At 37.2% G+C, this 26,381-nt stretch overlaps 5 protein-coding genes across 8 annotated transcripts; 1 reads left to right on the plus strand and 4 right to left on the minus strand.

Annotated features, from left to right (window-relative positions):
* Window positions 9,611–11,245, minus strand: LOC18784197 (B3 domain-containing transcription factor VRN1). Its single transcript, XM_020560732.1, has 5 exons — window positions 11,144–11,245; window positions 10,691–10,967; window positions 10,235–10,596; window positions 9,824–10,094; window positions 9,611–9,732 (listed from the first exon to the last, which is right to left on the minus strand). Exons 1-5 carry the CDS (start codon window positions 11,174–11,176, stop codon window positions 9,674–9,676), a joined length of 1,002 nt encoding a protein of 333 aa, XP_020416321.1. The 5' UTR covers window positions 11,177–11,245; the 3' UTR covers window positions 9,611–9,673.
* Window positions 11,501–12,800, minus strand: LOC109947897 (B3 domain-containing protein At1g49475-like). The gene is made up of 2 exons (XM_020559321.1): window positions 12,671–12,800; window positions 11,501–11,974 (listed from the first exon to the last, which is right to left on the minus strand). The coding sequence occupies exons 1-2, from the start codon at window positions 12,773–12,775 to the stop codon at window positions 11,501–11,503; spliced, it is 579 nt and encodes a 192-aa protein (XP_020414910.1). The 5' UTR covers window positions 12,776–12,800.
* Window positions 13,747–15,558, plus strand: LOC18783247 (DCC family protein At1g52590, chloroplastic). 2 transcript variants are annotated; one of them, XM_020561045.1, is made up of 6 exons: window positions 13,747–13,819; window positions 13,907–14,090; window positions 14,531–14,588; window positions 14,731–14,838; window positions 15,139–15,231; window positions 15,349–15,558. In XM_020561045.1, exons 2-6 carry the CDS (start codon window positions 13,913–13,915, stop codon window positions 15,428–15,430), a joined length of 519 nt encoding a protein of 172 aa, XP_020416634.1. In that variant the 5' UTR covers window positions 13,747–13,819; window positions 13,907–13,912; the 3' UTR covers window positions 15,431–15,558. The 2 variants fall into 2 exon arrangements, with proteins under 2 accessions (XP_020416634.1, XP_007215071.1); XM_007215009.2 differs by lacking the exon at window positions 13,747–13,819 and having other exon boundaries at window positions 13,859–14,090.
* LOC18781791 (RHOMBOID-like protein 5) lies at window positions 15,496–19,345 on the minus strand. Of its 3 annotated transcripts, none has more exons than XR_002270977.1 (6): window positions 18,521–19,345; window positions 17,595–17,758; window positions 17,333–17,508; window positions 16,812–17,068; window positions 16,601–16,715; window positions 15,496–15,842 (listed from the first exon to the last, which is right to left on the minus strand). XR_002270977.1 is itself a non-coding variant. In XM_007217620.2 (5 exons), the coding sequence occupies exons 1-5, from the start codon at window positions 18,796–18,798 to the stop codon at window positions 16,658–16,660; spliced, it is 933 nt and encodes a 310-aa protein (XP_007217682.2). In that variant the 5' UTR covers window positions 18,799–19,343; the 3' UTR covers window positions 15,950–16,657. The 3 variants fall into 3 exon arrangements, 1 of the variants encoding a protein (XP_007217682.2); XR_002270978.1 differs by lacking the exon at window positions 15,496–15,842 and adding an exon at window positions 15,950–16,440; XM_007217620.2 differs by lacking the exon at window positions 15,496–15,842 and having other exon boundaries at window positions 15,950–16,715; window positions 18,521–19,343.
* On the minus strand, window positions 19,500–23,449 carry LOC18784315 (RHOMBOID-like protein 5). The gene is made up of 5 exons (XM_007215696.2): window positions 22,841–23,449; window positions 22,074–22,237; window positions 21,615–21,796; window positions 20,897–21,153; window positions 19,500–20,793 (listed from the first exon to the last, which is right to left on the minus strand). The coding sequence occupies exons 1-5, from the start codon at window positions 23,107–23,109 to the stop codon at window positions 20,715–20,717; spliced, it is 951 nt and encodes a 316-aa protein (XP_007215758.2). The 5' UTR covers window positions 23,110–23,449; the 3' UTR covers window positions 19,500–20,714.

Raw genomic sequence — 26,381 nt, forward strand, 5'->3', positions numbered from 1 at the left:
TTTACGAAATTACTACTACTAAAATAAAATACACTCGAATTACAACAACTTTAAAAGAAAACATGAAAAATACAAATACATAAAAGGTAGGCTAACAAATTTAATGGTTTCCATCATTTAACCAATCCGTGTTGCGAGGCCCATCATCCCGGAAAAGTCTTCTTCTCATAACATCCCTTCGTTCTAGCTTCCAAAATTATTTTGTTTCAGGGGACATATGACTTGTATCCATGGCCATGGTTTCCCGATCCGTCATGTCTATATCTTTTTTGCGCAAATACTCCCTTTCTCGTGCATACTCAGCTTGAAGGGTCAACTCGTTATCTTGGCGTTTTTGTTCCATTTCAATTCTTATGCCATTTTGCCTTGCAATTTCCTCCAAAAACTTTGAATTATGATTGCTTGAATTACCCACTTTCTTTGCCTTCGCGGCCTTTCGGCCAATGGGCCTCGGCTCCTTTTCCATGGGTGAGTCTTGACTCATAGGAGAATCATGAGGTGAATCCGGTGCCATTGAATCACGGAGTGGCGTCTCGTTTAATACAACGTCGGGACCCGTTGGAATAATTATGAAGCGTTTGCAATATTTGACCACCTCCCAACATTCATGATGGGTGAAATTTTTTTTGCCACCCCCGGTTGCACCGAACCACATTTGTGCTTGTATAATCTATTTAACAAAAAAATGGAAATGCAATAAATATTTAAAATATATTGGATATGCAAGTAACAAAAAAAAAAATGAAAATGCAATTAACCTTACAAATAAATTAGAAGTGCAAGAAAATTAAGAAACAAGTGGAAATGCAAGAAATATTAACAACATATTGAAAATGCAAGAAATATGAACAAAATATTTAAATTGCAAGAAATATTAACAAAATATTGATAATGCAAGAAATATGAACAAAATATTTAAAATGCAAGAAATATTAACAAAATATTGAAAATGCAAGCAATATTAACAAAACATATATATTAGGAGATTAAACTTAATAAAACAAAAATTATAAAATACTTACCTCTTTAGTACGATTTTCCCCGCTTCTATAGTTGTCCATCGCTTTTGCTAGGGCAGCTCTCCATTTTCCCAACTCTTTATTCAGGATTTTCCACCTACTGGATAATGTCATCTCCGTACGAGTAGACCCCGGAATTTTTTCACAAAATTCGGCATGAATTTTTTTCCACATATGAAAAAATTTCATCTCATTGCCGGAGACGGGACAATGACAAATTTGGAGCCAAGCCTCACACAAGGAAACATCTTCCATGGTGCTCCAAGCCCCTCCGGTTTCGATAGAAGAAGTCATAAAAATATGAAATCAAAATGCTAGATGAAAAAGAAGAAAATGTTGAGTAAAAAGAGTGAATAATAGTAGAAGTATAATGAAATGTAAGAGTATTGGTGTTGAAAGTGAAGGGTATTGATAGGTATTTATAGAAAAAAAACATCATAATTTTTTAGAATTTTTAAAAAAAATTTACGATTTTTTTTCATATTTTTATTGCCCAAAAAAGCCTCAGCCGTTGGATTAATTTGGAGAAGCAAATCGGAAGGCTGGAGAGGCGACACGTGGCAGCGTACCGTTGGAGCTGGCGTCGCGCTGACGTCAGCGTGTGCTGGTTCAAAATTTTTTACCGTTGGCGCGTGCAACACGCGAGTTGGACCTGGGGTTGGTCTCGCCTTCGGGCTAGCCCGAGTTGGTGGGTCCCACACCACCCCCGGGCCTGGGCTGTACGCTGGAGCGACTTTTTTTTTTTCTTTCCTGCCCTCGCCTCGGGCTGGGCTCCCTTGTTGGAGCTGCTCTAAAGGCAAACGGGTGGAGTTGCTCTTATGAAACCAAAATGTTTGTGAAAAATGGAAAACCCTAAACCCTGACTGTATTTTGCATCCATTAGTGACATGTTTAATTGAGTAAATGGGATGACAAGGGAGAGTTGGTCGAGGCTGAGTATGCTATTACCATTTGGCCTTCTGCCAGGTAAACGGGAAGCTCGTCGAGTACATGGAAACCCGATATTTTTGTCATTAAAACTTTTTCCTCAAGAAAATGATTTTAGAAAATTATAATGCAATACATGAAAAATGGAATAAGACATAGGATTTTATATGATACAATAATATATAATGGATCATAAGTTAAACTGGGACTTGACATTTATAAACGAGTATACAAGGGAAGGTAGGAATAAGTAGAGAAAATGGGTATTTACATTTTAAGCTTGGCATTTTATTCTGAAAAACAAACGAACTGACCAAAGTTGGTTTTGTCGGTCATGGAGCAAATCGGTAATTGCGGTACTAATTTATAATACCAATATCATTTTCATTTTTGCACATTCAATGTGTCGATCTCTCTCTCTCTCTCTCTCTCTCTCTCTTCTTCTTCTTCTTCTTCTTCCTCTTCGCACCTGTTTCCCTCTTTTCGGCCGGGTAGGCCGACGGAAGGAACTTTTGGTCCTTCCTTTTTTCGAGTGCCGGACGTGCTACCACCAAGCCACGAATTTGGCTTGGATGGAATGTGAGTGTATGTTGGATATGTTGCTCTTCTAACTTCTAATCAAACGATTGTTCGGCCTCCTCACGGCCTAGGTTATTTCACTACCTTGGGGTCAAAGTTTTATGTGAGCAACCAAATGATGTGGAGTGGGTGGAAATGAAGATTGAAGGTGAAACATAATGAAACGAAGAACAAGTGCGGAAAATAAAGGTGCTTAAACTTAAATATAATTTAAAGATAAATGCGTAAAGTAAAGTGCGTAAAATAAATAACGTAAAGACGAGAATTAAAGTGAGATAAAATAGATTAAAGCGATAAATTAACAAGAACGAAATAAGAACGGTAAACTAAATTAAACTCAAATTTAAACTTAATGAAAATTCAATAACAATGAAAAAGAAAGCGATTGAAATAAACTTGAATTTAAATGACAAGGTAATGTAAATTGCAAGAATTTAAACTTACACTAAGGAAATGAAGGACTTGCTACACTAGGTGCTTGAAAAGTAAAATCCTATGTCTAAGAAAAGAAAAGTGCGAGATGAAAAATAGGTTTGTGTGTCTGATGATGTGTGTCTTCTGCCTTCGTTTGGTGAAGTTTATATAGAGCGTCCGTTAGACCATGAGCTGGCCATTGAATGGCCAAATGTCAACTCTTTTAAAATTCTTTCCTTTTGAGGCCCCCTAAATCCGTAGAACACGTCGGCGGAGATATTATGGTTGCTTGATTTTCTCTCGTTTTGGGAAATTCTGAATCATCATCAACCTCCTTGATTTTTTTCCTTGTGAGACCTTTGTCACGTGCACATTGACCTCCGAAAATCTTGGGCGCTAATCCGTGGCTTGGGCTTGGACCTTTGAGATTTCATCTTGACATCTGGTGGAACCTTGTGCCCTTTTAGTTTTGTGGACCCATTGTGTCAGCCACCCTTGTAGGCACGTGGATTGCAATATGAATATTGCCGTTGAAATCAAATGGCCACAATAAAAACTTGCTTTTGTTTTCTTTTTTCAAATTGTTCCAACGGCTATATGATCAAAGGCGAGGATTAATTCTTAAATTTCAATGGAAATAAAATAGATCCAACGTTCAAAAATCAAATCCAGTGGGAATTTTTTTTTTTAATAGTCTAAATCAGATGTAACCCCAAAACTCATCCCAAACTCTATAAATACCCATCTATTTGTTAAATAACCCAACAAAATCAATTGTTTTCATTTCTCACTTTGATAATTTTTTTCATTCTCCTTTTAATCCTTTTCAATATGGCCCCAAAACCCCAAAGAGGTGTGAATTGGAGACCATAAGAAGATGATGCTTTATGTAGAGTGTGGGATGTGAACCATGTCAGATAATAATTCAAGGAAGAGATGAGGAGATAAAGATGAAATGAAGAGAATCCTAGAAAGGAAAAGTTGAAGGAGATAAAGGAGATGAGCAAAAGTCAAAAAATAATTGAAAGAAGACAAGAGGAGATGGACACCAAATCAGAAAATAATTCAAGCCATATGGGATAATAGCCTACAAGTTTTCATTTTAATTGAAAAAGTTTGTCGAATTTTAGTTTTTTTAGGTTAAAATGTTTGGAAAAATAAATCATGAAGTTATGAACAAAAATTAGCTCAAGAAAGTTTCACTATAAAAAAAAAAAAATTAGAGATAAACTATTTTAAAACAATTTAATAAGGCTACGATGAGTCTGGAGGGTTGGGAAAAAAAACTGTTTGAGTTCGGGCAATACATGAATAGTTGTATTTTGAAAGGTGAAAATTTGGATTTAGCCCCTTTAGCATTGGAGATGGCGTTAGAGATTTGAAACCTCCTTAAAAGGTTTTCCAAATAGATAGAGATAAATTCCATGTTATCTTGCCGAAAGATCAGTGACTAAACCCTTCATTATCTGAGTGAATTTGATGTACATTAACAACTTCCCATTTGTGTTTAGAGCACATGAAAAAGTAAAGAAACTCCATCAATACAAAAATTCAGGGAGTAATCAAGTTCATGTCAAGTTCATAGTCTTCTTTTAGTAAGTAAAGCTCTACTGGTTGGTTCTGGTTCTGAATCAGTGAAACGAGAAGTATTAATATTTTTCAATTTTATAGAGAAGTATTAATTACATAACTTTTGCTTTGTGTCTTCTCTTCCTACCCATTTAATTTACCAAGCCATTAGTTTGAAACCCATCATTAGTTTGAAAACCAAAAGATATGATATATTATGATAGTGTTTTTTTTTTTTTAATACAAGCAATATTGGAGGAGTGAATTGAACCGCACAAGTATACTTCATCATCATTCAACTCTGCTGCAGTCATATAGAGACCTCCTAGATTCATGCCTTTCAAAATGAACTGTTCAAGATGAAGTTGATGTTGGCGTGACTTGTGGATATTGACTTACTTTCCTTACACACCAAGAATTTCCATTATAATTGTAATTGATTTACTTTAATTCCTGATTTCCTATTGTAAATAGATTTAGGAATTTATTATTTACTTGCCCATTCAGGTTTCGTTGTATTATAAATATGACCTCCTACAAGGAGAAGAATACACAGAAAATTCCCACAAACAAATATTCTCTCATAATTTTCATATTTTAGCATGGTATCAGAGCGGCGATCTTGGAATTGCTGACTCTAGTTTCAAAACCCCGCCGCCGCTATGAGGGTTGATGATTTTTTCAACCCTGATGGAGGTAGCACCACCGACTCCTTCTCTCATTCTCAACCAACCATCGTTGAGTTGAGTGCCCAGATGGCTCCGCCCCTACAGATGCAGACTTTGACCCCGAACCCGATCCAGAATCAGGATCCTCTTTTAACGACCCCGACCCCGACCCCTACTATGACGACGACGACCCCGACCCCGACTCCGAAGACGACCCCGACCCGCACTCCGATGATGACCCCAACCCCGAATTTTGTCTATGATTCAGACCCCGATCCAGAATCAGGATCCTCTTTTGACGACCCCGACCCCGACTATGATGACGACGACCCTGACCCCGACTCCGAAGATGACCCCGACCCCCACTCCGATGATGACCCCAACCTCGAATTTGTCTATGATTCAGACCCCGATCCCGATTTTGACTCTGACTCCGACCCCGACTCAGGCTCAGATTCCGATCCAAATTCCTACTCAACCTGTATCCTATACTTCTTCCGCTGCACAGATTATGACTTCTAGACTAACGACCCCGACACATGGACCAAATTGCGCATATTGTGGTGATCCGAGACACACTTGTGAGACTTGTTTTACATCGCATGGCTACCCTGATTGGTGGGCTACTCTTACAGATCGAGGACAATGCAATATGACCCGTAATGGTCCTGGTTATGGATTCCATACTTCCGATAAGATTGATTCCAAGAGCTGGATAATTGATTCTGGTGCAACTGATCATATGACGTTTGATCCTGATGATTTTCTGAATACTACACAACCTCGACGAACCTGTATTGCAAATGCCAATGGTGTTACTTATCCTGTGACAGGGGCTGGCACTGTTGCACTCTCATCCTCTCTCACACTGTCTAATACTTTACTTGTTCCATCTTTATCCACTAAATTGTTCTCAGTTAGTCAGCTTACTGAACAATTGAATTGTTGTGTACTCATTTACCTGAGCTTTTGTTTGCTTCAGGATATTCACACTAAGGAGATTCTTGGTCGTGGTACTAAGAGAGGGGGGCTATATTATGTCGATGACTTCAGTCCCGGCGTGGCTAACAGTGTGACACATCCCTTTGATAGCAAACGCAAGCAAATCTGGTTGTGGCATTGTCGATTGGGACATCCGTCTTTTAGTTATATGAAGCATCTTATACCAGATTTATTCTCCGGTTTCAAAGACTCCGACTTCACATGTGATACTTGTATTTTGGCCAAGAGTCACCGTGTGCCCTACCCGTTGAGTACAAACAAGTGTACTACTCCATTTACATTAATTCACTCTGATGTCTGGGGACCTTCGCCTATCACTGCTCCTTCTGGTGTTCGATGGTTTGTCACATTCATCGATGATTGTACACGGATGACATGGCTTTATTTGCTGAAGAATAAAAACGAAGTGTTTTCCCGTTTTCAGTCCTTCCACAAACAGATGAAAACTCAATTTAATGCTCAAATCCAGATTCTTCGCTCAGACAATGGTGGAGAATTTGTCAATCATGACTTTCAGACTTACTTCCAACAACATGGAATTATCCATGAGACGACTTGTCCTCAGACACCGCAACAAAATGGTGTTGCTGAACGAAAGAATCGACATCTTCTTGAAACCGCCCGAGCACTTCTGATTGGCGCTCATGTTCCTCGCCATCACTGGGATGATGCTATTGTCACTGCAGTTTACCTGATCAACCGCATGCCTTCTGGTGTATTGACCTTTAAAACTCCTTTACAGGTGCTTGAGCAACACAGACCTCTGCCCTCTGTTTTGGTACTCACACCCCGAATCTTTGGATGTGTGGCTTTCGTTCATCTCCACAAAAATCAACGTAGCAAACTTGATCCCTGTGCGCTTCGTTGTGTTTTTGTGGGTTATGCCACTCATCAGAAAGGTTACCGCTGTTATCACCCTCCTACTCAACGAACCTATGTCACTTTGGATGTGACTTTTCTGAAATCTGAGCTGTTCTTCCATGACCCATCATCCAATTCTGCGCTTCAGGGGGAGATACAAAGTGAAGAACAGAATTGGAGCAACTTGGAAAACAAAGAAATTCTCCTATGTACAGAAATGATTGATCATCCCGAGTCTGGAGCACGAGATTACTCTCTGTTGAAAAGTGACCAATCGCCCATTCATAGCGATCAATTGCCTGACCCACCTGCTCCATGCGAAGATATTTCTGATCCGAGTCCCACACCTACAGACAATACAGAACAACAAGATGAAGATCCCCCTTCTAACTCAACAGTACCAACAGACCAATCTCCTGAGAATATCCTTGAGGTAACTACTCATACTAGACTTGTGCATTTAGATGATAAAACTATTGGATATCAATTACCTTTCAGGCAAAATCGTGGGAAGCCACCCAACCGTTATTCACCGGATATTGGCAAGACATCCAAGTATCCAATTGCAAATCATGTATCCACTGAGAAGCTGTCTGAACCACTCAAGGCTTTTGTGCATCAGTTGTCTGCTATCCATATTCCAACCAAGGTCTCTGAAGCATTGAAGGATCCTAAGTGGGTCCAAGCTATAAAAGAGGAGATGAAAGCTCTTGAGAAAAATCAGACTTGGACATTGGAGACTATACCACGAGGAAAAAAGACTATCGGATGTAGATGGGTGTTTACTATAAAACACAATGCAGATGGATCTATCGAGCGATACAAGGCAAGACTTGTGGCAAAAGGGTACACACAGACCTATGGTATAGACTATGAAGAAACTTTTGCACCAGTTGCAAAGTTAAACACCGTCAGAGTCTTATTGTCCCTTGCAGCTAATTTGGATTGGCCACTACACCAGTTTGATGTAAAGAATGCTTTTCTACATGGCGAACTCACGGAGGAGGTGTATATGGACATTCCTCCTGGGTATAATACTACTCAGACTGGAACAGTTTGCAGGTTACGAAAAGCATTGTATGGATTGAAACAGTCACCACGTGCACGGTTTGGACGGTTCACCATGGCAATGAAGAACAATGGTTTCAAACAGTGCAACTCAGATCATACTCTGTTCTTGAAACATCAAAAAGGGAAGGTAACAGCATTAATAATCTATGTTGATGATATGATTATTACTGGGAATGATAAACAGGAAATATCACAGCTACAAGACTATCTGGCTACGGAGTTTGAGATGAAGGATCTAGGTGGACTCAAGTATTTCTTGGGAATTGAGGTGGCTCGATCGCAGCAAGGCATATTTCTCTCTCAAAGGAAATATGTCTTAGACTTGTTGACAGACACAGGAATGCTAGATTGTAAACCTGCGGACACTCCTATTGTTCAGAATCATCATCTTGGAGAATATCCGGATCAAGTTCCAACTAACAAAGAAAGATACCAAAGGTTAGTGGGAAGATTGATCTATTTGTCACATACTCGACCAGACATTGCTTATGCGGTGAGCGTTGTCAGTCAATTTATGCACTCTCCAAGTGAAGACCACATGAATGCAGTTCTTCGGATACTTAGATATTTGAAGTCTGCACCTGGAAAAGGACTTATGTTCTCAAAGCATGGTCATCTAAATATTGATGGTTATTCAGATGCAGATTGGGCAGGTAATGTAACAGATAGAAAATCCACATCGGGTTACTTCACATTCGTGGGAGGTAATTTGGTGACATGGAGGAGCAAGAAACAGAATGTAGTAGCTTTATCCAGTGCAGAAGCCGAGTTCAGAGGCATGACTAAAGGGATTTGTGAACTTCTTTGGTTAAGAAAGTTGCTTATTGAACTCGGGTATAAACCTACATCCACAATGAATCTCTTTTGTGACAACAAGGCTGCTATAGCCATTGCACAGAATCCGGTTCAGCATGATCGTACTAAACATGTTGAGGTGGATCGACACTTCATCAAACAAAAGCTTGAGGCTAAAGTGTTTCAGTTTCCTTTTGTGAAATCCGAGGATCAATTGGCGGATATTTTAACAAAGGCGATTTCCAGTAAAACATTCCACAATTCACTGGATCAGTTGGGCATTGGCGACATCTATGCACCAACGTGAGGGGGAGTGTTGGCGTGACTTGTGGATATTGACTTACTTTCCTTACACACCAAGAATTCCCATTATAATTGTAATTGATTTACTTTCATTCCTGATTTCCTACTGTAAATAGATTTAGGAATTTATTATTTACTTGCCCATTCAGGTTTCGTTGTATTATAAATATGACCTCCTACAAGGAGAAGAATACACAGAAAATTCTCACAAACAAATATTCTCTCATAATTTTCATATTTTAGCAGTTGAAATTCAAAACAACAGAAGAGATTCTTAGATTGTTCCCTTTTCAAGGTAATCAAAACAACAATGGAAGACAAATATATAAGCATATATTGGTAATATTAGTTCTTATGTTAGAACATCTTTAAATTTTCAGGCGTCCACTGCCTTCAATATTCAGATAGGACTCGGTAGTACTAGTGGATTCATAACAAAATATTCAGCTTCCATTGCTTCGTCCATCAGGCTTCTCTTTTAATTTTTCTACTTGAACTGATCGTCCGGCGTCTGTGGCCTTCCCCTAAAACAAAAAGAGGGAAGGATAACACATGTGTTAAGCAGAGCAGCCCTAATGGAGCACAAATTCACAAATTAACCAATAGATAACGCACCTGACAAGGTGCACTTTGCGGCTTCTGTAGCGCGGAAAAGGACAACATCAATTAAACGTTTGATGGCATTAGTCAACACAAAGACACACACATCTCCGATTTCCAACTGATTGTCTTGCACAAATTTCCTCCAACCAGTCTGAAATCTGAGTATACCTTTGCCTTGTTGGCCTAATGAGACAGGCCAAGTTCTTCCATCTGAAACACGAAGGATGGCATTCTTATGACTCCGTTTAAGAAGATGTTCCTTGATGAACTTAGCTCCTATATGCTGAAAGGAGAAAGAGAAGCAGGTTAAAACTGAAAATTTTGGAGTGTTTATGATGTAATTTGCTAGCTATTCTTTTCACACTGACATACGCAGATAGAAGTTAGCAGAAGTTGTGCATGATGTCTCTATAGAAAGCTTACCAAATAACCTGCACTGATATATGAGGGATGCAAAACAACCGTGGAAGAAGGGTATTCTGATCTGAAAGCCTTTGCTCTCTGAAGAGCTCTATCTGTTCCGCTTTCCGTAACTGGATTCATCATCCTAGAAACCTGAGGTCTTCGTTTTAGGAATTTTTGACTCCTAGACGAGCCACCAACACTTCTGATGTTATTTTCTGCTGTACTAATCGAACATGTTCTGTTTTTCTTTCTAGGCTGTGGTGCTATTGGAGATTTCTTCCTTGTTTTCAGGCATGGTGGAAAATAGTCCAAGAGTTCAACAGAATCATAATCTTCATCAGTTTCTTCCATCTCGGACATTGTTTGTTCCCCATCAACATCTGTAGGCATATAAAAAAGAGAGATGAAGGTAACATATAGTTTATCTCTGTGGTGCTTCGATTGAATTAGTTCAAAAATTGAAAGACAACTTACCCGGTGACAAGGTGTTTGCAGCTTCTGTGGCACGGAAAATGACAACTTCAAAAGTAAGTCTAATGTCGTCAACCAACACAAAGACACACACATCACCAATTTTCAAATTATTGTCTCGTGCAAATTTAAACCAACCAGACTGGAATCTGGCTTTTGGTTTTGCCCTTTCACATTTCAATCCAAGACACCAAGTTCTCCCATCCAAAACCCGAAACATAACGTTGCCAGAATTGTTACTAAGACGTGTCATATGGAACGAAAAATCGGATGGCAACCACTGAAAATAATTAAATGGAAAACAAGAAAAAGACAATAAGAAAATGTTGAAGAGAGAGTACCATAATTGTGCTCTGTGAAAGTACAGTTGCTTAGTTCTTTTTCATACTGTATGATCTATAAATACAAGTTAACAGAAGTTGTGATGGCAAGCACGGTTGTCTATTGAAAGCTTACCACAAAAGATCGATTGGTAGAAGATCGCGTCATGGGAACTATGAAAGAAGGTTTGTCAGATTTGAAAGCCTTGGCTCTCTGGAGAGCTATAAATTTTGCACTTCTAGTTCGTTTTATGAATCTTCGAGTGGTAGACGTGCCACCACAATGTCTTTTGGCAGGAAACTCAGATTTTCCTGTTAAAGGAAATAATAGGATATTACAAGTTAGAACAGAATGGAAGAAAACGCAATAAAGTTGAAGATAAAAAGCAAAACACATATGCTGTAATTTTCATGTCTGATTTCAACAGAAGAGAATTCTTAGTTCTAATTGACTTCTCAAGCATCATTTCATAAGGTTGAGTTTTTTCTTTGTCTAGTTAAGATGTGGAGCCACATTGTGGAAGTTGATGTTGGTTTCTGTTTTAATACCACTTGAACTTGATTTTCTTGAGCGGGGTAGAAATTTGTCCAAGATTTCAACAGAATCATCACTAAAATCAGATTCAGATTCAGAATCATCACTAAAATCATCATCATATTCAGATTCAGAATCATCAACTTCATCAGTGTCTTTCAGATCGGGCGTTGTTAATGGATAGGCAATCTCTGTGAAGTTTCGGTCAAATATGCGAACGCAGAATTTGGACTTCCCTTCATAGCCAAAAACTAACGAGTGACTGTAGTCTAGAGAGTAAAACTTAGAGAACTTTGGCCAACCCTTGTCCAACCAGGCCTTGTCTTCCCATTTTCTGAGTTCAATTTTCCATTCTGAACCACTTGGAAGCTTGAGAAATATTGGATTCGATAAATCATCTCCATATTTCATCAAAAACTTATTCGGAATCCTCTGTGCAACATAGAACGTGTCAGACAAGTAACAGATCATGAAGTGAAAAACATTTACCCATACTTTTGTGGCTAAGAAATGAGTGATTCAATAACTATATAGCATATAGCTACTGCAGCCAAAAAAAAATAAAAAAAATTTCACTACCACATCAATGTAGATTCATTTCTCGCTTTTCACTTCAAGCAGCAGCACACACAAGCATCATGAATACTAACCGTAGAGAAGAGAAAAAAACACTAGCCATATAAACAGTAGCAGAAAATGTTGGCGAGTCATCAATTTCGTGCGGAAAAGCAGCCATAGTTGAACTTCAAATGTGTTTCAAAGATTTTTCTCCAGTTTATGGAACAAAGCTGTGTTTACTCGGTTTAATCTGATGGCAAAGTCCCAGAGATACTATAAAAGAGAGAGAACTATTTTTGTCTCTAGAATTAAGCACTGACATTTAACTATGAGTACATGCATATCATATCTAAATTCTAACAGGTTTCCATGGCCTAAAACAGTTAATTAGGAAACACCAACCATGAGCAAACACCATTATATCTCAGCAAAAACATAATCAGAAGGAAACTACGGACACCTATGTGTGGAAACAACTTCCTCATTATGCATGAATGGCTCTAGCTAGCTATGTAAAGAGAGCAAAGTAGCTACATTTCATGAGAGAGAGAGAGAGAGAGAGGTGCTCACAAGTTTGCTCTGTCTACAAGTATCCTTTGAGATAATCTTTAAGAAATGGGGAGTGTTAGTGGAAAATGTTGGCCGGTTATGAATTTTCCTGTGTAAAGAAGCCATTTTTGAAGTTGAAAAGCTTCAAGATGTGTTTCAAAGCTATAGCAATGTGTTGTGTCCTCAGTTCTCAGCTAGAAAAGCAGGGGGGGAGTTTTTATTTGATTTGATGGTGAGTACATGAGGTAGATAATAGAAGAAGGTAGCCAATTAATGAACTGTTTGTCCAATCAACTCAATTGTCAGGATTCAACTCACAACTACTCAAAGCTTTATGCTTGTTTTTTTAGAGGAGTGGACTTTGCATGTCTTGGGATATAAATTAGTGTGAGTCAAGAGTGATGAATGAATAAATGTGTGTAGGCTGACTCTGAGTACCAAATTCCCATATTGATACACGGTCGGTATTGTTGAAAATATTATCTGTTTTTTTAAGGTTCTATTTTTCTTCTTGGTATTTGATTAAATAAAAGGTGAGCTTTATATTTTGACCCAATTATTCACTCAACCTATCTATGAAATGTTCTTGAGTTATGAGCGTCTTCGAGGGAAGTGTGAAATGTAAAATGTTAAATCTGAATTTGATGATTTAGGTGATAATTTGACACTTATAAAGTTTTTATCACTATTCGAGATGTCAACTATTATACTTGATTAAATCAATTTCATGTTCATATGATAGTTTCACATCTCAAGTGGAGATAACAAATTTAATTAGTAGAAGTCGGAAATTATACTTACTTCTAATAAAATTAGACAAAATTATCAAAATTGAGTCAAACTATAGTTACCAGCTCCATTCCGTTGACCAAAGTTCCACGTCAACCTCCAAAGCTTTGCTCTTGTCAACAAACAAAAATCTAATACAAGAGCTCAATTTGACCCCAAAAAAAAAAACACACTAGAGCTCAATGTCAATGGTATGTGAACTTCCACGTGGTACCCAAATGTGAAGCCACGAAAAAATATTTTGTGAAATTGAGAGTCCATTTACCCTTGTACCCCATAACTTTCCCTCCTATGACAGAGAAGCCATTCTCACATCCCCAACACACACAAAACTCATTCTAGCAAAAGGGGTACTTCATGTAATTACCTCAACTCTTCAAGGTCAAAATAATTCATGTACTAACATATTTCACAATTTCCTTTTGTGTTTTTATATTTTTTGGGTCTGAATTCCTTCGCTTCCAACAGCTTTTCATGGCGCTTCTGGTTCCTGGTGGGTGCGTACGAGTAGGCTTTTCACGACCGGCGCACGTTAGACGAAGGCTAACTACGTTTGCTACCGTATCCCCAACCCGAGGAGATAGAGTGGACTGGGTCGAAGCAACTTCAGGCTTCTTTGAAAATGACACGAGGCCCATCATGTTATTTGACGGTAAAGCAGTTCATTTTAGCACATAATCTGATTGTTATGTTATCATGCGCTTGGTGTAAATGGAACGCTTTTAATATTATGGGTTGTTTGGTTTTTTCATTTTATGGACAAATAATTTCTCTGTGTTGTTGAATGATGCACCTAAAAAAGTGATATTTTTGCATTAAAAGGCAACCTAATTTGATACGTTATAAGCCATGTTTAAAATAAGTAAAAATGGAAAATAAAGACTAGAGATATTTTTACACATTTGATATGTAAGATGATTTTGTTTTGTGGTTTTTAGTGGTTTATTTATGTGTATCTATCTATGCTTCTTATGGTCCTTTATATGTTCTAAACGAAAATGTGTTGAGAGTTAAGTTCAATTGGTCAATGTGGACTTGGTTAAACTTCATCACATGATTGCCGATTTTCGTTTCTTAATCTTTGTTTTACAGGTGTTTGTAACTTATGTAATGGAGGTGTGAAGTTCGTGCGTGATAATGATCAAAATAGGTTCGATTCTCCTCCTCCTTTAATCTTTTGTAGACTCTAATTATGATATATGTCATCCATATGTTTCATGACTGCAAATGTTTTGGTGTCTTATGAGGTTTATCTTCAGTTTTCTTATTCTTGTTTAACCCACCACTGACAGGAGAATAAGGTTTGAAGCTCTCCAGAGTGAAGCAGGGAAGAAACTGCTAAGAAGGTCCGGAAGAGCTCCGGATGATATTTCAAGTGTTGTTCTTGTTGAACAGGATAGGTATTTACAATGACTTTTGTGTTTATTAAGTGCAGTTTCTAATAAGCTACAAACATAGTCTGCCTAAGCTGAGTTTACCATCTTCAAGTTAACTTTATGATAAATGATTCCGACTTTAAATTCCATCTAAATAGTTGTCATTTCTTACTTAACGTGTTTTATTTTCAGTGAAACACTTTCTCAGTTTGATGCTTCCAACCGCTTACATTTTTTTATATCTTAAATAACTTAGAATGTAGCAGATATATCTTATAAAGGGATTATATGAATAAAAATGAGAGCTGACATGGTGAATTTTAGATCCTTCATCAAGTCAGAAGCTGTTGTGAAGATAATGGAATACATAGACTTACCCTTCCCCCAGCTAGCATTCTTTCTACAGTTTGTACCTCTGTAAGTCCTTCCCTGTTTCTTATTTTATATTTTTTGTATGCTAAGATTTAAAACTGATGAAAGAAGCAATCGATGATAAACTGTTTCCATGACTTTATTTCTTCTTGACGAATGCAGTTTCATACGGGATTTTCTATATGACAATGTTGCAAACAACCGTTACACAATTTTTGGTCGCTCAGACGCATGTGAGCTATAGGCAATAGAATACTTAATTTTCCTACTAAAGGTATGTATATTGGCAAGTGCGGATCTGATGAATTTTGATTTTGTAAGCTAAGTTTTGCTTTCATTAAATAGAATAAAATTTCCTTCAGAGTTGTCTAATTGACATTCTCAAGTTGATTACTATATAGTTTAATTTTAACAAGACATCTAGAAGTACAGTGTGCATGTGAATTGGGAGACTAACTCATCTTCCATCAACAATGCTTGGGGTGTTTAATCAAAATGCAGAAAAATTCTGAAATAGAAATTACAGAACTCATCTACATTGCTACCTTGACTAAAACATAGCATTGTCTTCATCTACTCCTCCTTATCCTAGAAGACTCCCTGCTGTCTTTGCTTATACCCTGTTCCTCTCCCGTGCTAAAATCTCTTTGTCAGTCCTGTTTTTGTGGTCAAGTGAGCGTGCATGCACACCCGCAAGTATGTTATGAGTATATTTGGGGTGATACCATATAGGTATTTATGTCTTTCTCACAGCCCTGTTTACCATCTTGAAGTTTAGTGTTAAACTCATTATGCTCATTCTCAGACGAAAACAAAAGGAAATTCAATCAAGGACTATTAGCAATGGAAGTTTCATAATTTACTAATTTCATATTTCACTTGTCATTGGCATGATCGGTGTAAGCAACCATCTCGTTAAAGACAATATGAACTCTTTACAGATAAGAAAGAATAAAAAATTATTTATCAGTAACTTCGTACGATATACATATATATATGTTTGCACGTATACATATGTGTGTGGTATATTCTACAACTTTTGCTAATTGTGGAATTCAAATAAATAATACTGAAACAGTGTTCAAGCCAAACTTAGTATAAAGTGATCATTCATGTAGCTTAATTTCCTATATCTGTTGGAGCACTGTAACTTGAATATAGCATATGTCAAACTGTATTCAAATCTGTAGTAGCTTCTAGTTGTCTGGTTTTCAAGATATATGCATAGCGTACATATACATGCATTTACAACATCTGAACATTCACAAATATACATCCATATGTCAGCAGTAAAGTTAGATTCACTTTAGATATGCATGTGTTTCAGCCTTTTCTGATATAAGGAAGTATAATTTGTGGTGTGTTCTGTTTTTCTTTTTCTTTTTTCGGTCTTGTTGAGGAGGTGGTGTTATACCTGAAATTCTTGAGTAGGCAGTTGAGTTCTCAAGAATATTCATTTGATTTCTAGAACTTAAGGCAGATTTTTCAGTGCCTTAAGACCATATAGCTTACCAAAGCCATATGTGTATCTGCAATGAATGAAAAAACATAAAACTTAATCAGAGACTGGAGGTTGATTAATTTTCATTGGTATTCAGTAAATTGCCTAAAGGAAAGAAACTTACCCAAGAATTAAGATAACAAGAGCACCGCTCCCTAGCACATATTGATAGCCCTTGTGCCTAGGTTTATGTTTGCCGTCATAGGTTGATGGAAGATGCTTACGGCGTATATAACCGTATTGAGGACGAACAAGAATAATAAAGCCAAGGAAAAATCCTGCAAGGAATCCTCCTATATGAGCTGAATTGTCCACTTTAGGTAGAAACCCGACAGCCATATTCAGGGCAATGACGACAATGAGTATCAGGAGCGCTGTGCACTGAATAGCAAAGTTAGATCTTAGATGCATCCCTCATAGATCTGTGCTTATAATTATAGTTGTGCTTAAAATTTGTATGAGCTTGCCATATATGGTCTACCTCTCAGAACATACATGTGATCTTACAATATAACAGTGAGTGCCACATACATGTTAGAGGTCATATTGATTGTATTTGATGGCGGTTCACGGGCATAGTTGTGGGTTCTTTGACTTACCAATTAATAGTGATTGAAAGCCAGAGAAAGAGAAAAGAAAGGTTACCTTATTTACATAGATTGTCCAGTTTATTAGAAGCTCAGAAAGCATGGCTCCCAACAATCCAAAAAGTGCTCCGGATGCACCAACTGATATAGTCGGGCTTGTGGTTCTCATAAGATGCATAGTCGATCCTAAACTTCCACCTAATCCAGCAAGCACATACAAGAGTCCTATTCTGACTGCCAAATTTAAAGAGTGGAGAATGGTTAGCATGCACTGATCATGTAAAAACCAAGTTAAAATCTCCTAAATCTTAAGTTCTTACTAAATCCGAATTCCTGCTCAAGCCGGATTCCTATGAATAAAAGGCTCAGCATATTGGCAAGTAAGTGAACGACTCCCGCATGAAGCCACATGCAAGACAAGAGGCGCCATCCTTCGCCCTCTTCCACCACTCGTTGCCGTTCAAGGGCTCCTAGTTTTTTTAGACTGCAAACAGTAGCAATTAGATCAAGGTTTTTCATGTATTGAGCATGCTGACTATGTGCAATAAGTTGTAGCTTAGAGTTGGCCTAGTTGCGCTAGGAATGATTTCTAAATTGGCAGAGCAACCGGACAGATTTCCCGTGTTTGGCTCGGGCTGCTGAAATCCACTGTCCCTACATTTTGGGGTGGCATAGAATCATGGGCAGTGAAGTTGCCAAGACCTAGAGAGGAGAATGTGACACTATGCTAGAGAGATTGGGTTACTTAAGTAAGACATAAGAATCCAAATATTAATTGGAACTAGCCCTTTTTGAGTAAGAAAATTCTTCTTTTTCTTTCAAATTCGAAGAGATTGCATAGACGGAAGTATATGAATGTACAGAACCAAACAGAGTATTGAATGGCATGTTCATGTTCTGAGCAAGTCTCAAGCCTCTAACAATGCTAGCCAACAGGCCGACTCTATAGGTTGCTCAAATTTTCCATACACCTTCAATTTTGTAGGTAGCTCAAATGAGTTATGCTTTAGTCGTAATCAAACTCCATACAAATGGTTTCTGTTTTTGTTTTCCACTCTCATACCTCAGTTGATTATTAATTTTAAACCTCCACCATCCACAAGAAAAAAAAAAAAAAAAAAAAGAGAAAATGGTAAGGATTATGAAACACATTAAAAGAAAAGATTAGCCTCATAAATTCTATTGCGAAACAAGAAAATAAACTGAAAATAGAAATCATTGAGAGAGAGGGAGAGGAAATTCTTACGTGAGTCCAGCAGGACCAAGGAGAGGGTTTTCTTTGAAGGGTTGGAAAGAGAACCTCTTCAAAGAAGGAAGAATACACTTATTCTCGTCGATTGATGGACAGTCATTGACGTACATGGTATAAATGAACATGGCTACATTGGCCACAAATATGATCGGCACGAGCCACGGCACCCATGGCTTTGGTGGTGGGGGGCATAAGTGTGGTGGAGGCATGGAAGGTCGAGCCTTTTCACGTCCCTTCTCCATGTCTTCAGAGGATGGCGGTCTCTTCCCCATTTCAACCACGGGGAGGAAGGCGAAGGGGTGCACACTGCACCTGCACTATTGGCTGCGGTGGCAGATGCTGATGTGCACCACCAAGTTACAAGGAGGAGAGATAGACGAGAGAAAAATATTTGGCTTTGGGTGGCAAGGATCAAGTTTGGCTGGGGTGGTAGATAAGTTTGGCAACTTTCCCCGATAATAGATGTGAGGAAATTACTTTATGCCCCTTTTATGTTATAACCTTCCATTCTTCAACAAAAAAACAAACAGAACAAGTAACAAAAAGGGAGAAAATTAAAAAAAAAGTTGGGATTAGTAAACAAGACGTTTGACTTTAGCTACGTAGAGGAAGCTGAATGATTAATGACCATGCTGCATGATGCTTCTGAACTGCTTTCAATTAATTTTTCATGAAAAGTTAAAAACCAATCCATATTGAAATGTGGTTTCCATCGGTTTCTCTCAGATTTTAAATTTAAAAAAAATGTACAAATAAGCTTGTTTCATACTAAAACTTAAAATTTCCAAGTGCTAATTCTATGATACTTAACGATAATTTTCCATTTGCTAATTTTATGATACTTAACGATAATTGGATTGGTTCGGTTTGGTTTTTGCTAAAAATTACATCCAAGAATCTCTATGATGTGGTACTTGGTGCTCAACCGCTCTAACTTATCCCATTGTAGATTCTTGTTACATGGAGAAATTGTGCCAGCAAAACCAACCAGGATATAGTTTAGTATTTGTTACAGGACTTGGCACATCAGCCACAGCCTTCTACCACAAATTTTCATATTCTCAAACCACAGACCTTGACCAGTTGATTGCCAGCTATGATGACTTGTTCCAAATGATAAGGAAGCTGAATCAACATAAGTGTGTTAGAATTTGATAGGAGTTTCTGGTTAGACTGTTAGGATTGGTTCATGCCTTAGTTGTATTGGTGATTATGTTGTCAACAAACAGGGCATTTGTGATAATCAATACAGTTCATCATTTTTACTCGGTCTGTTACTCATTCTCTTTGCAGTCTCATTCTGTTCGTCTTTCACCAAACACAAAGGTTTACCTCTGAACGGAAGTCGAGTCATGATGATGACGCATGTTGTGTGCCAGCACCCGGCAGTCAGCCTAGTAGCAATAGTCCCTTTTCATCTCCAGTTGTTTTAGTTAGAAAAGAAGGATGTGTATTGATTATGGGGCTTTAAATGATATCACAGTGAAGCCAAGATGCCCCAAGTGTTTGTCAAATCGAGTGTCTTGGTCATGTGAAATTAAGGCCATACTCAAGGGTATCTTGGAATCGATGAAAGATGCGATAGATCGTACACTAGTTACAATTTTTTTTTTTCTTTCTTTCTTCAGGATGGGTGTAGGTTCCTCGTGAGATTCGTACATCACGATGACCGCCGCACATTTTTCACTAGCACATACTAATCTTGCCATACTAAAGGGTATGCATATTGGCAACTGCAGACATCATGACTTTTGTTTTGTAGCCTAAGTTTTGCTTTCATTAAAACGGAATGAAATCGACTTCATCATTATCTAATAAAATTTCTGTGAAAAATGCTCGAGTTGCATGGTCCGAAAAATGCAGAAAAAATTCTGAAACCAAAAGAAGATCGCTAAAAAATTGTTGTGATTACTAAAATTATGAAATACTCATCTGAGCATCTCTCTCACAATCCACAAAATACTGACCTCTCTTAAATCCCCACAATCATCTCTCTCATGTACACTTACATATGCACATTGGCAGGTATATATATACATCAACGAAACATATGCATGCGGTACATACATATGATTTGCGTACATAAGCAAGTATATATTTTGTTGTGTTATACTTGCAATTCTTCAAGAACATGCAGTTGAACCGTCAAGAAACTATGGTTTGTTCATTACTCAAAACCAATACAAGCTCAATAGTTTTTTACGCTGTCAGGCAGATGCTCTTTAATCTCCTTTATGTTGAATAGCTTACCAAAGCCAACTCCATATCTGCAAATTAAGACATTTTTTTTTAATCAGAGACTGGATAGCTAACTTTCAATGGTTAACCTTGAACAGATTGTCGAAAGAGAAAATGAAATTAGTAACTTACAGAATAACCAACACGGCCAAAGCAACGAGCCCTAGAAAATATTGACAGAAGTTGTGCCTTGGTGTACGTTTGACTTGATGGTATGATGGAATGTACTTGCTGCTTACATATCCAAACTGAGGCTTGACAAAAAGAACAAAACCGAGGAAAAATCCGGCGACGAGTCCTCCTACATGACCTGAGTTGTCCATCTTAAGTAGAAACCCAATAGCCAAGTTCAGGGCAGCATTGAGGATGAGTATCATGATTGTTGAGCACTGAATAGGAAAATTAAGAGGTTAGATTAGGTGTGGGAAATAGGATCTCTGCTTATGTTCCTGTGATGATATTGTGGTTATGTTGGAATTTAAGGTTAAGCATTTTGGCTTTTGAGTTTGCATTGAAAAGCTAATTAAATGGAAGTGTAGAGCGACGTAGTTTTGGATATGAACACAATATCAGAAGAGAAAATATAAGCAGTCCGAACTTTAACTGTTGAGAAATAGGACTTATGCTTATGCTCTTGTGACATTGTGCTTCTGTCCAAATATAAGTTAAGCACTCTGAGCTTAGAGTTTATATTGAAAAGAAATTAAAGGAAAATCCGAATAGGAAACCACGTAGTTTTGGATACAAACACAATATCAGCACTTTGAGCTTAGAGTTTATGTGAACTTTTATTTGCCAGTTAAGAGTTACAGAAAAGAAGGGGAATAACTAAAGAGAAAAGAGGTGTTACCTTATCGTCATAGACTGTCCAGTTTGTGATGAGCTCAGAAAGGGAAGCTCCCAACAATCCAAAAATTGCCCCAGATGCGCCAACTGATATAGTCTTGCTTGACCAGTCGTGTTTGATAATATTAAGGCAAGACGCTAAATTTCCACCTAACCCAGCTAGCACATACACGAATACGAATCTGTCTGCCAAATCCAAACAGTTCACACAACAGTTAGCTAAGCATTCATCGTGTAAAATTGACTACTTGAATTGTAACCTTCCTATTCAAGGGCTAAACCAAGATCGGACGATTTTTTGAAAGGATAATCCTTTAAAGATAACCTAAAACATAGACAGTTTCGATAATTGAAATACAGTGTTGGATAGCCCTAGGAAAGATGTGTGCACTTTTCTTAAATTTAGAACATCCTTAACATAGAAAATGTATATATATTTATATCATGAATGTTAATTTCTTACAAAATCCAAAGTCCCGCTCAAGCCGAAGTCCTACAAAATCAAGGCTGAGCATGTTGGCAAACAGATGAATCAGCCCGGCATGTAGCCACATGGAGGACAAAAGGCGCCATGGTTCACCACCATCCACCACTAGTTTTCTATCAAGGCCTCCTAGTCTTTGAAGTCTGCAAATAGATTAAGGTTTTGCACAGTCTATTAGTAGAAGCTTAATTAAAGATGGCCTAATTGAGAGAGAGAGAGAGAGAGAGAGAGAGAGAGAGAATTAGGGATGGTTGCTAAATTTGTATTGCTTTTCCATTTTTCCTCACTCTAGAAAGTTTTGTTGAAGTTGGTTATAAAATCACAACTTAAATGATGGATATCTCCTTTCACTTCCAATCACAACTTAAGTGATGGATATCATATAGGTTATCAAATCAATTAGCCTAGCTACATTCTTTTGTCTAACTTTTCACCCAATTCCAATTATAACTTGAAATCTTTAGGTCCTTAAGATCAATTACTTTCCCCTAATTGTAATCGAAATTCGTAGGTTATGGTTTTTAACCTCCACCTCCCCCTCCCAAAAGAAAAGGACAAATTACATGGAAATAATTGCTCTCTAACATTTGCAAAACCCATCTCAATTTCGTCACATTAATTACCCTCATAACAAGTTTTGTAATCCCATTAGCATAAATAGAAAAATAAGAGAACAGAAATAAACAAATGAAAACATTGAGAGAGAGAGAGAGAGAGAGAGAGAGAGAGAGAGAGAGAGTCCTTACGTTTCAGGGGTAGGACCAACCATGCGGTTATCTTTCCAGGGTTGGAAAGAGAACCTATCCAAATACTGGCCTAACATGCATTGATCCTTTGAAATTCTAGACGGGCAATTATTCTCATACATGATCCATATGAACAACCCGAGATTCACCAAAAAGATAAGCGGCACCAGCCACGGAGAGTACCGCTTTGGTGGTGGCGGCATTAGTGGCGGCGCGTAATACGCTGGTGGAGGTGGAGCATAGTATGGCGCGGGTGGTGGTGGATACATTTTCTTTTTTGGTTTTCTTGAAGATATTATATCAAATTCGGTAAATGTGTGCTGCGCTGGGGAGGAGGAGGTACACACTGCACCGGCAGTGTTGGCGAGGGTTGCAGGTGCAGATGCAAATGTGCACCAAGTTAGGTTGAGCGAGAAGAGAGAGATATAGGTTTTGGGTGGCAAGGAACGAGTCTTGTTGGGTTGTTAGTTAAATAAGGTATGTGTTTTTCCCGCTAATAGATGTGCGGTGGACATGACTTAATGGCCTTCCATAATTCCTTTCTTGAAAAAAGAAAAAAAGGAAGGAAATCTAGCTTTTGGTCTAGTTGTAATTGTCTCTATTTAGTTGGAGGATGTCTAAGGTTCAACTCACATTATTGCAAGAATAATATATTTGTGATGAGTTCGATACCTTATTATGGCTAGTCGCATTGTATGACGTAACTTTGTTGTGCGTGCATTATCTGACTCTTTTTGGCATAACTTCGCGTTCTATAAGTTAGGCCTAATACTGAAATTAAGGGTTTCTTCTGTAGGACTTTTTTTTTAAAACCCAAATTCTTCCTATGTCAAGTAAGGGAATGAACAATAAATAAGAATGGGATCAACTATCCCTCCTAATTGATCACAGTCTTGTATTTACTAACATATAGGTATTAGAATAATTCCAATTCCCGACATCCCATTTCTTATTATAATCAATTTCATTCCATAACCATTACTTGTAAGTATTAGAATTTCTTGGAAATTGAATTTATGAGAGGAAAAATATATCTCCAAATTTTGTAATAACTAATAAACGCATACGCTTAATGATTACTATTCTCCATTTTCAAATTCAACATTTTTATATTTTGAAATTAAGGCAGTCAGTACTTGCATTAGACATAAACTGCAGATATAGTAATTAACACCGAAAATTTGTTGTGATTGGATTTCTAGCTGTGAGGAAAAGGAAAAGTATGACATGCTCCATTCTAATTTCTATTGCTGTTAATAGGAATCGACTAGCCAATTTTGCAACACCAATTCACAGGGAAACTGTTGGATCAGCCCTTGACATAATTTGACACAATTGAATTGCACGGATTCAAAACTATAAGGATTAAATTGACAAATTGAAACTACGAAGACCAAAGACATAAAATAGGTAAATTACAAAGATAAAAAATAACCGTTCCTATGATGAAAGTCGAAGATAATTTTTGGCTCCCATCTAGTCTTTTTTCTTTTAAAGTTTCGTCTATTTTGTAGTAACCGAAAATTGGTCCATATAACCGAAAAAAACACAAAATTCTAAAGTTGTCCTTCAACTTGCAACATCTAGAAAGTACTTGGCTACTATCGCCCAAATTGGATCTACAATGACGAAAGGAAAACTCGTAACAAATTACAAGAGCTAAATTTATCATTTGGTGTCAAAAAAATAAATTACTTATTTTGTTTGGGTGTCTTAATTAGATTTCTCTAGAGCCCAAGAGTCCTAAGGCCCAAATCTTTGAAAAGCAAGCATACAATACTCGTATTATACGGGTACGTATGTATTTTTCGTGTTTAATACACGTATTTTTTACAAAAATTTCAACAAGACACAAAATTCACATATTATACACAAAATTCTCAAACATTATTGAATAAAAATGACATATATTTACAAATTTATATTAAAATATAATATAGTGACTGAACTTTTTAGTTGTAATGGCCAAAAATAGTACCGCCGTGCGGCTATACTCGGATTTTTAATTTTTTTATAAAAAATAAAAATAGTATAGCCGCATGGCTATACCCGGTTTTTTCCTTTAAAAAAAAAGTCTAGGCGCTTGGTTTTACTTTTTTGACATGTGGCACATAGGCGCTGTGCGGGTCTTTTTTTTTATATATACTAGCCCTTGACACATGCTCACGCATGTGCCAATTGGTTTTCTTTTTCTTTTTTATTTTATTTTTAGAATTAATAAAAGATAACAGGGTAGTTATGTTCCATAAAAGTAGGACATATTATCTTATTTTGTTTTTAATTTTAATTTTTTTAATATTAAAAAATGTGAATTTACCATATTATCCTCATTTAATTAATAATTTCAATTCTTAATATTTGAATTAACAAAGGACATTTTCTGGTATTTTGAATGTTTCACCATTCTCTGCTTTTTGCTTTATATATACTAGCCTCTCTGCACGCGCTTCCGCGCTTGCAAGAGGCTTTTTTAAAAAAATAAATTTATTTTAGAATTAAAAAAGATAATGGGTAGTTGTGTTCTATAAAAATAGGATCCATTATCTGCTTTTTCTTTTTCTTTTAATTTTTTTAAATATGAAAAAGTGTGAATTTACCATATTATCCTCATTTAATTAATAATTTGAATTTTTAATGTTTGCATTAACTAAGGGTATTTTCTGGTATTTTGAACGTTTCACCATTCTCTGCCTTTTACTTTATATATATAGATATATAAACAGTGAAGCCGGGCGGCTATACCTGTTTTTAAAATTTTCTTAAATTTTTTTAAAAATAGTATAGCTGAATGGCCCTACTGGTTTGACACGTGGCACTAGGCGCTGGGCTGCCCTTTTATATATATAAAGTATAGCCGGGCGCTATATCCGGTTTTTAGATTTTTTAAAAAAGAAATAGTATAGCCGTGCGGCTATACTCTGCGCGGGCAAAGATCTGCCGACGAACTTTCTTCGGGAATGGTTTTTTTTTTTTTAATTTTAAATTTTGAAATTTTTGTTTTTTGTTTTTTTACTATTGTTTTTTGGGCCAACTTCTTTTATTTAATATATGTAATTAAGTTATATCTTAGCGTTTTTGAATTACTTTAATTAGTGATTATGTTTTAATTATTATTTTTTTAGTGAATATTTAAATATGTTACTGATTTCACAAATGACTTAATAAATAGTAAGTACTTGAAGTTCAATGGACGTCGAAAAAATAAATTCCTTATTTCGTTTGGGTGTCTTAATTAGATTTCTCCAAAGCCAAAGAGCCCCAAGGCCAAAGTCTTTGATTAATATAATTATTATTAATGAAAGCCAAATCCAAGGCCGAGCGTATAACCAAGCTCATTAGCCCAACTCTCCAGTATTAACCACACTTACTAAATCATCATAGTTCTTTGTTTATAAACACATTTAGGAGTGTGAATTTTCAATGTGGGTTTATCCAATCATGCCCTTCAAGATCATCGACATAGTGTGATTCAACATTCCCCTTGTTCATAAGTTTCCACCAAAATAGCAGGATGCACAAGTGGATGCAAATGGGCAGCTTC

The sequence above is a fragment of the Prunus persica genome, chromosome G3 (genome assembly GCF_000346465.2).
Source record: "Prunus persica cultivar Lovell chromosome G3, Prunus_persica_NCBIv2, whole genome shotgun sequence".
Classification (NCBI taxonomy): Eukaryota; Viridiplantae; Streptophyta; class Magnoliopsida; order Rosales; family Rosaceae; genus Prunus; species Prunus persica.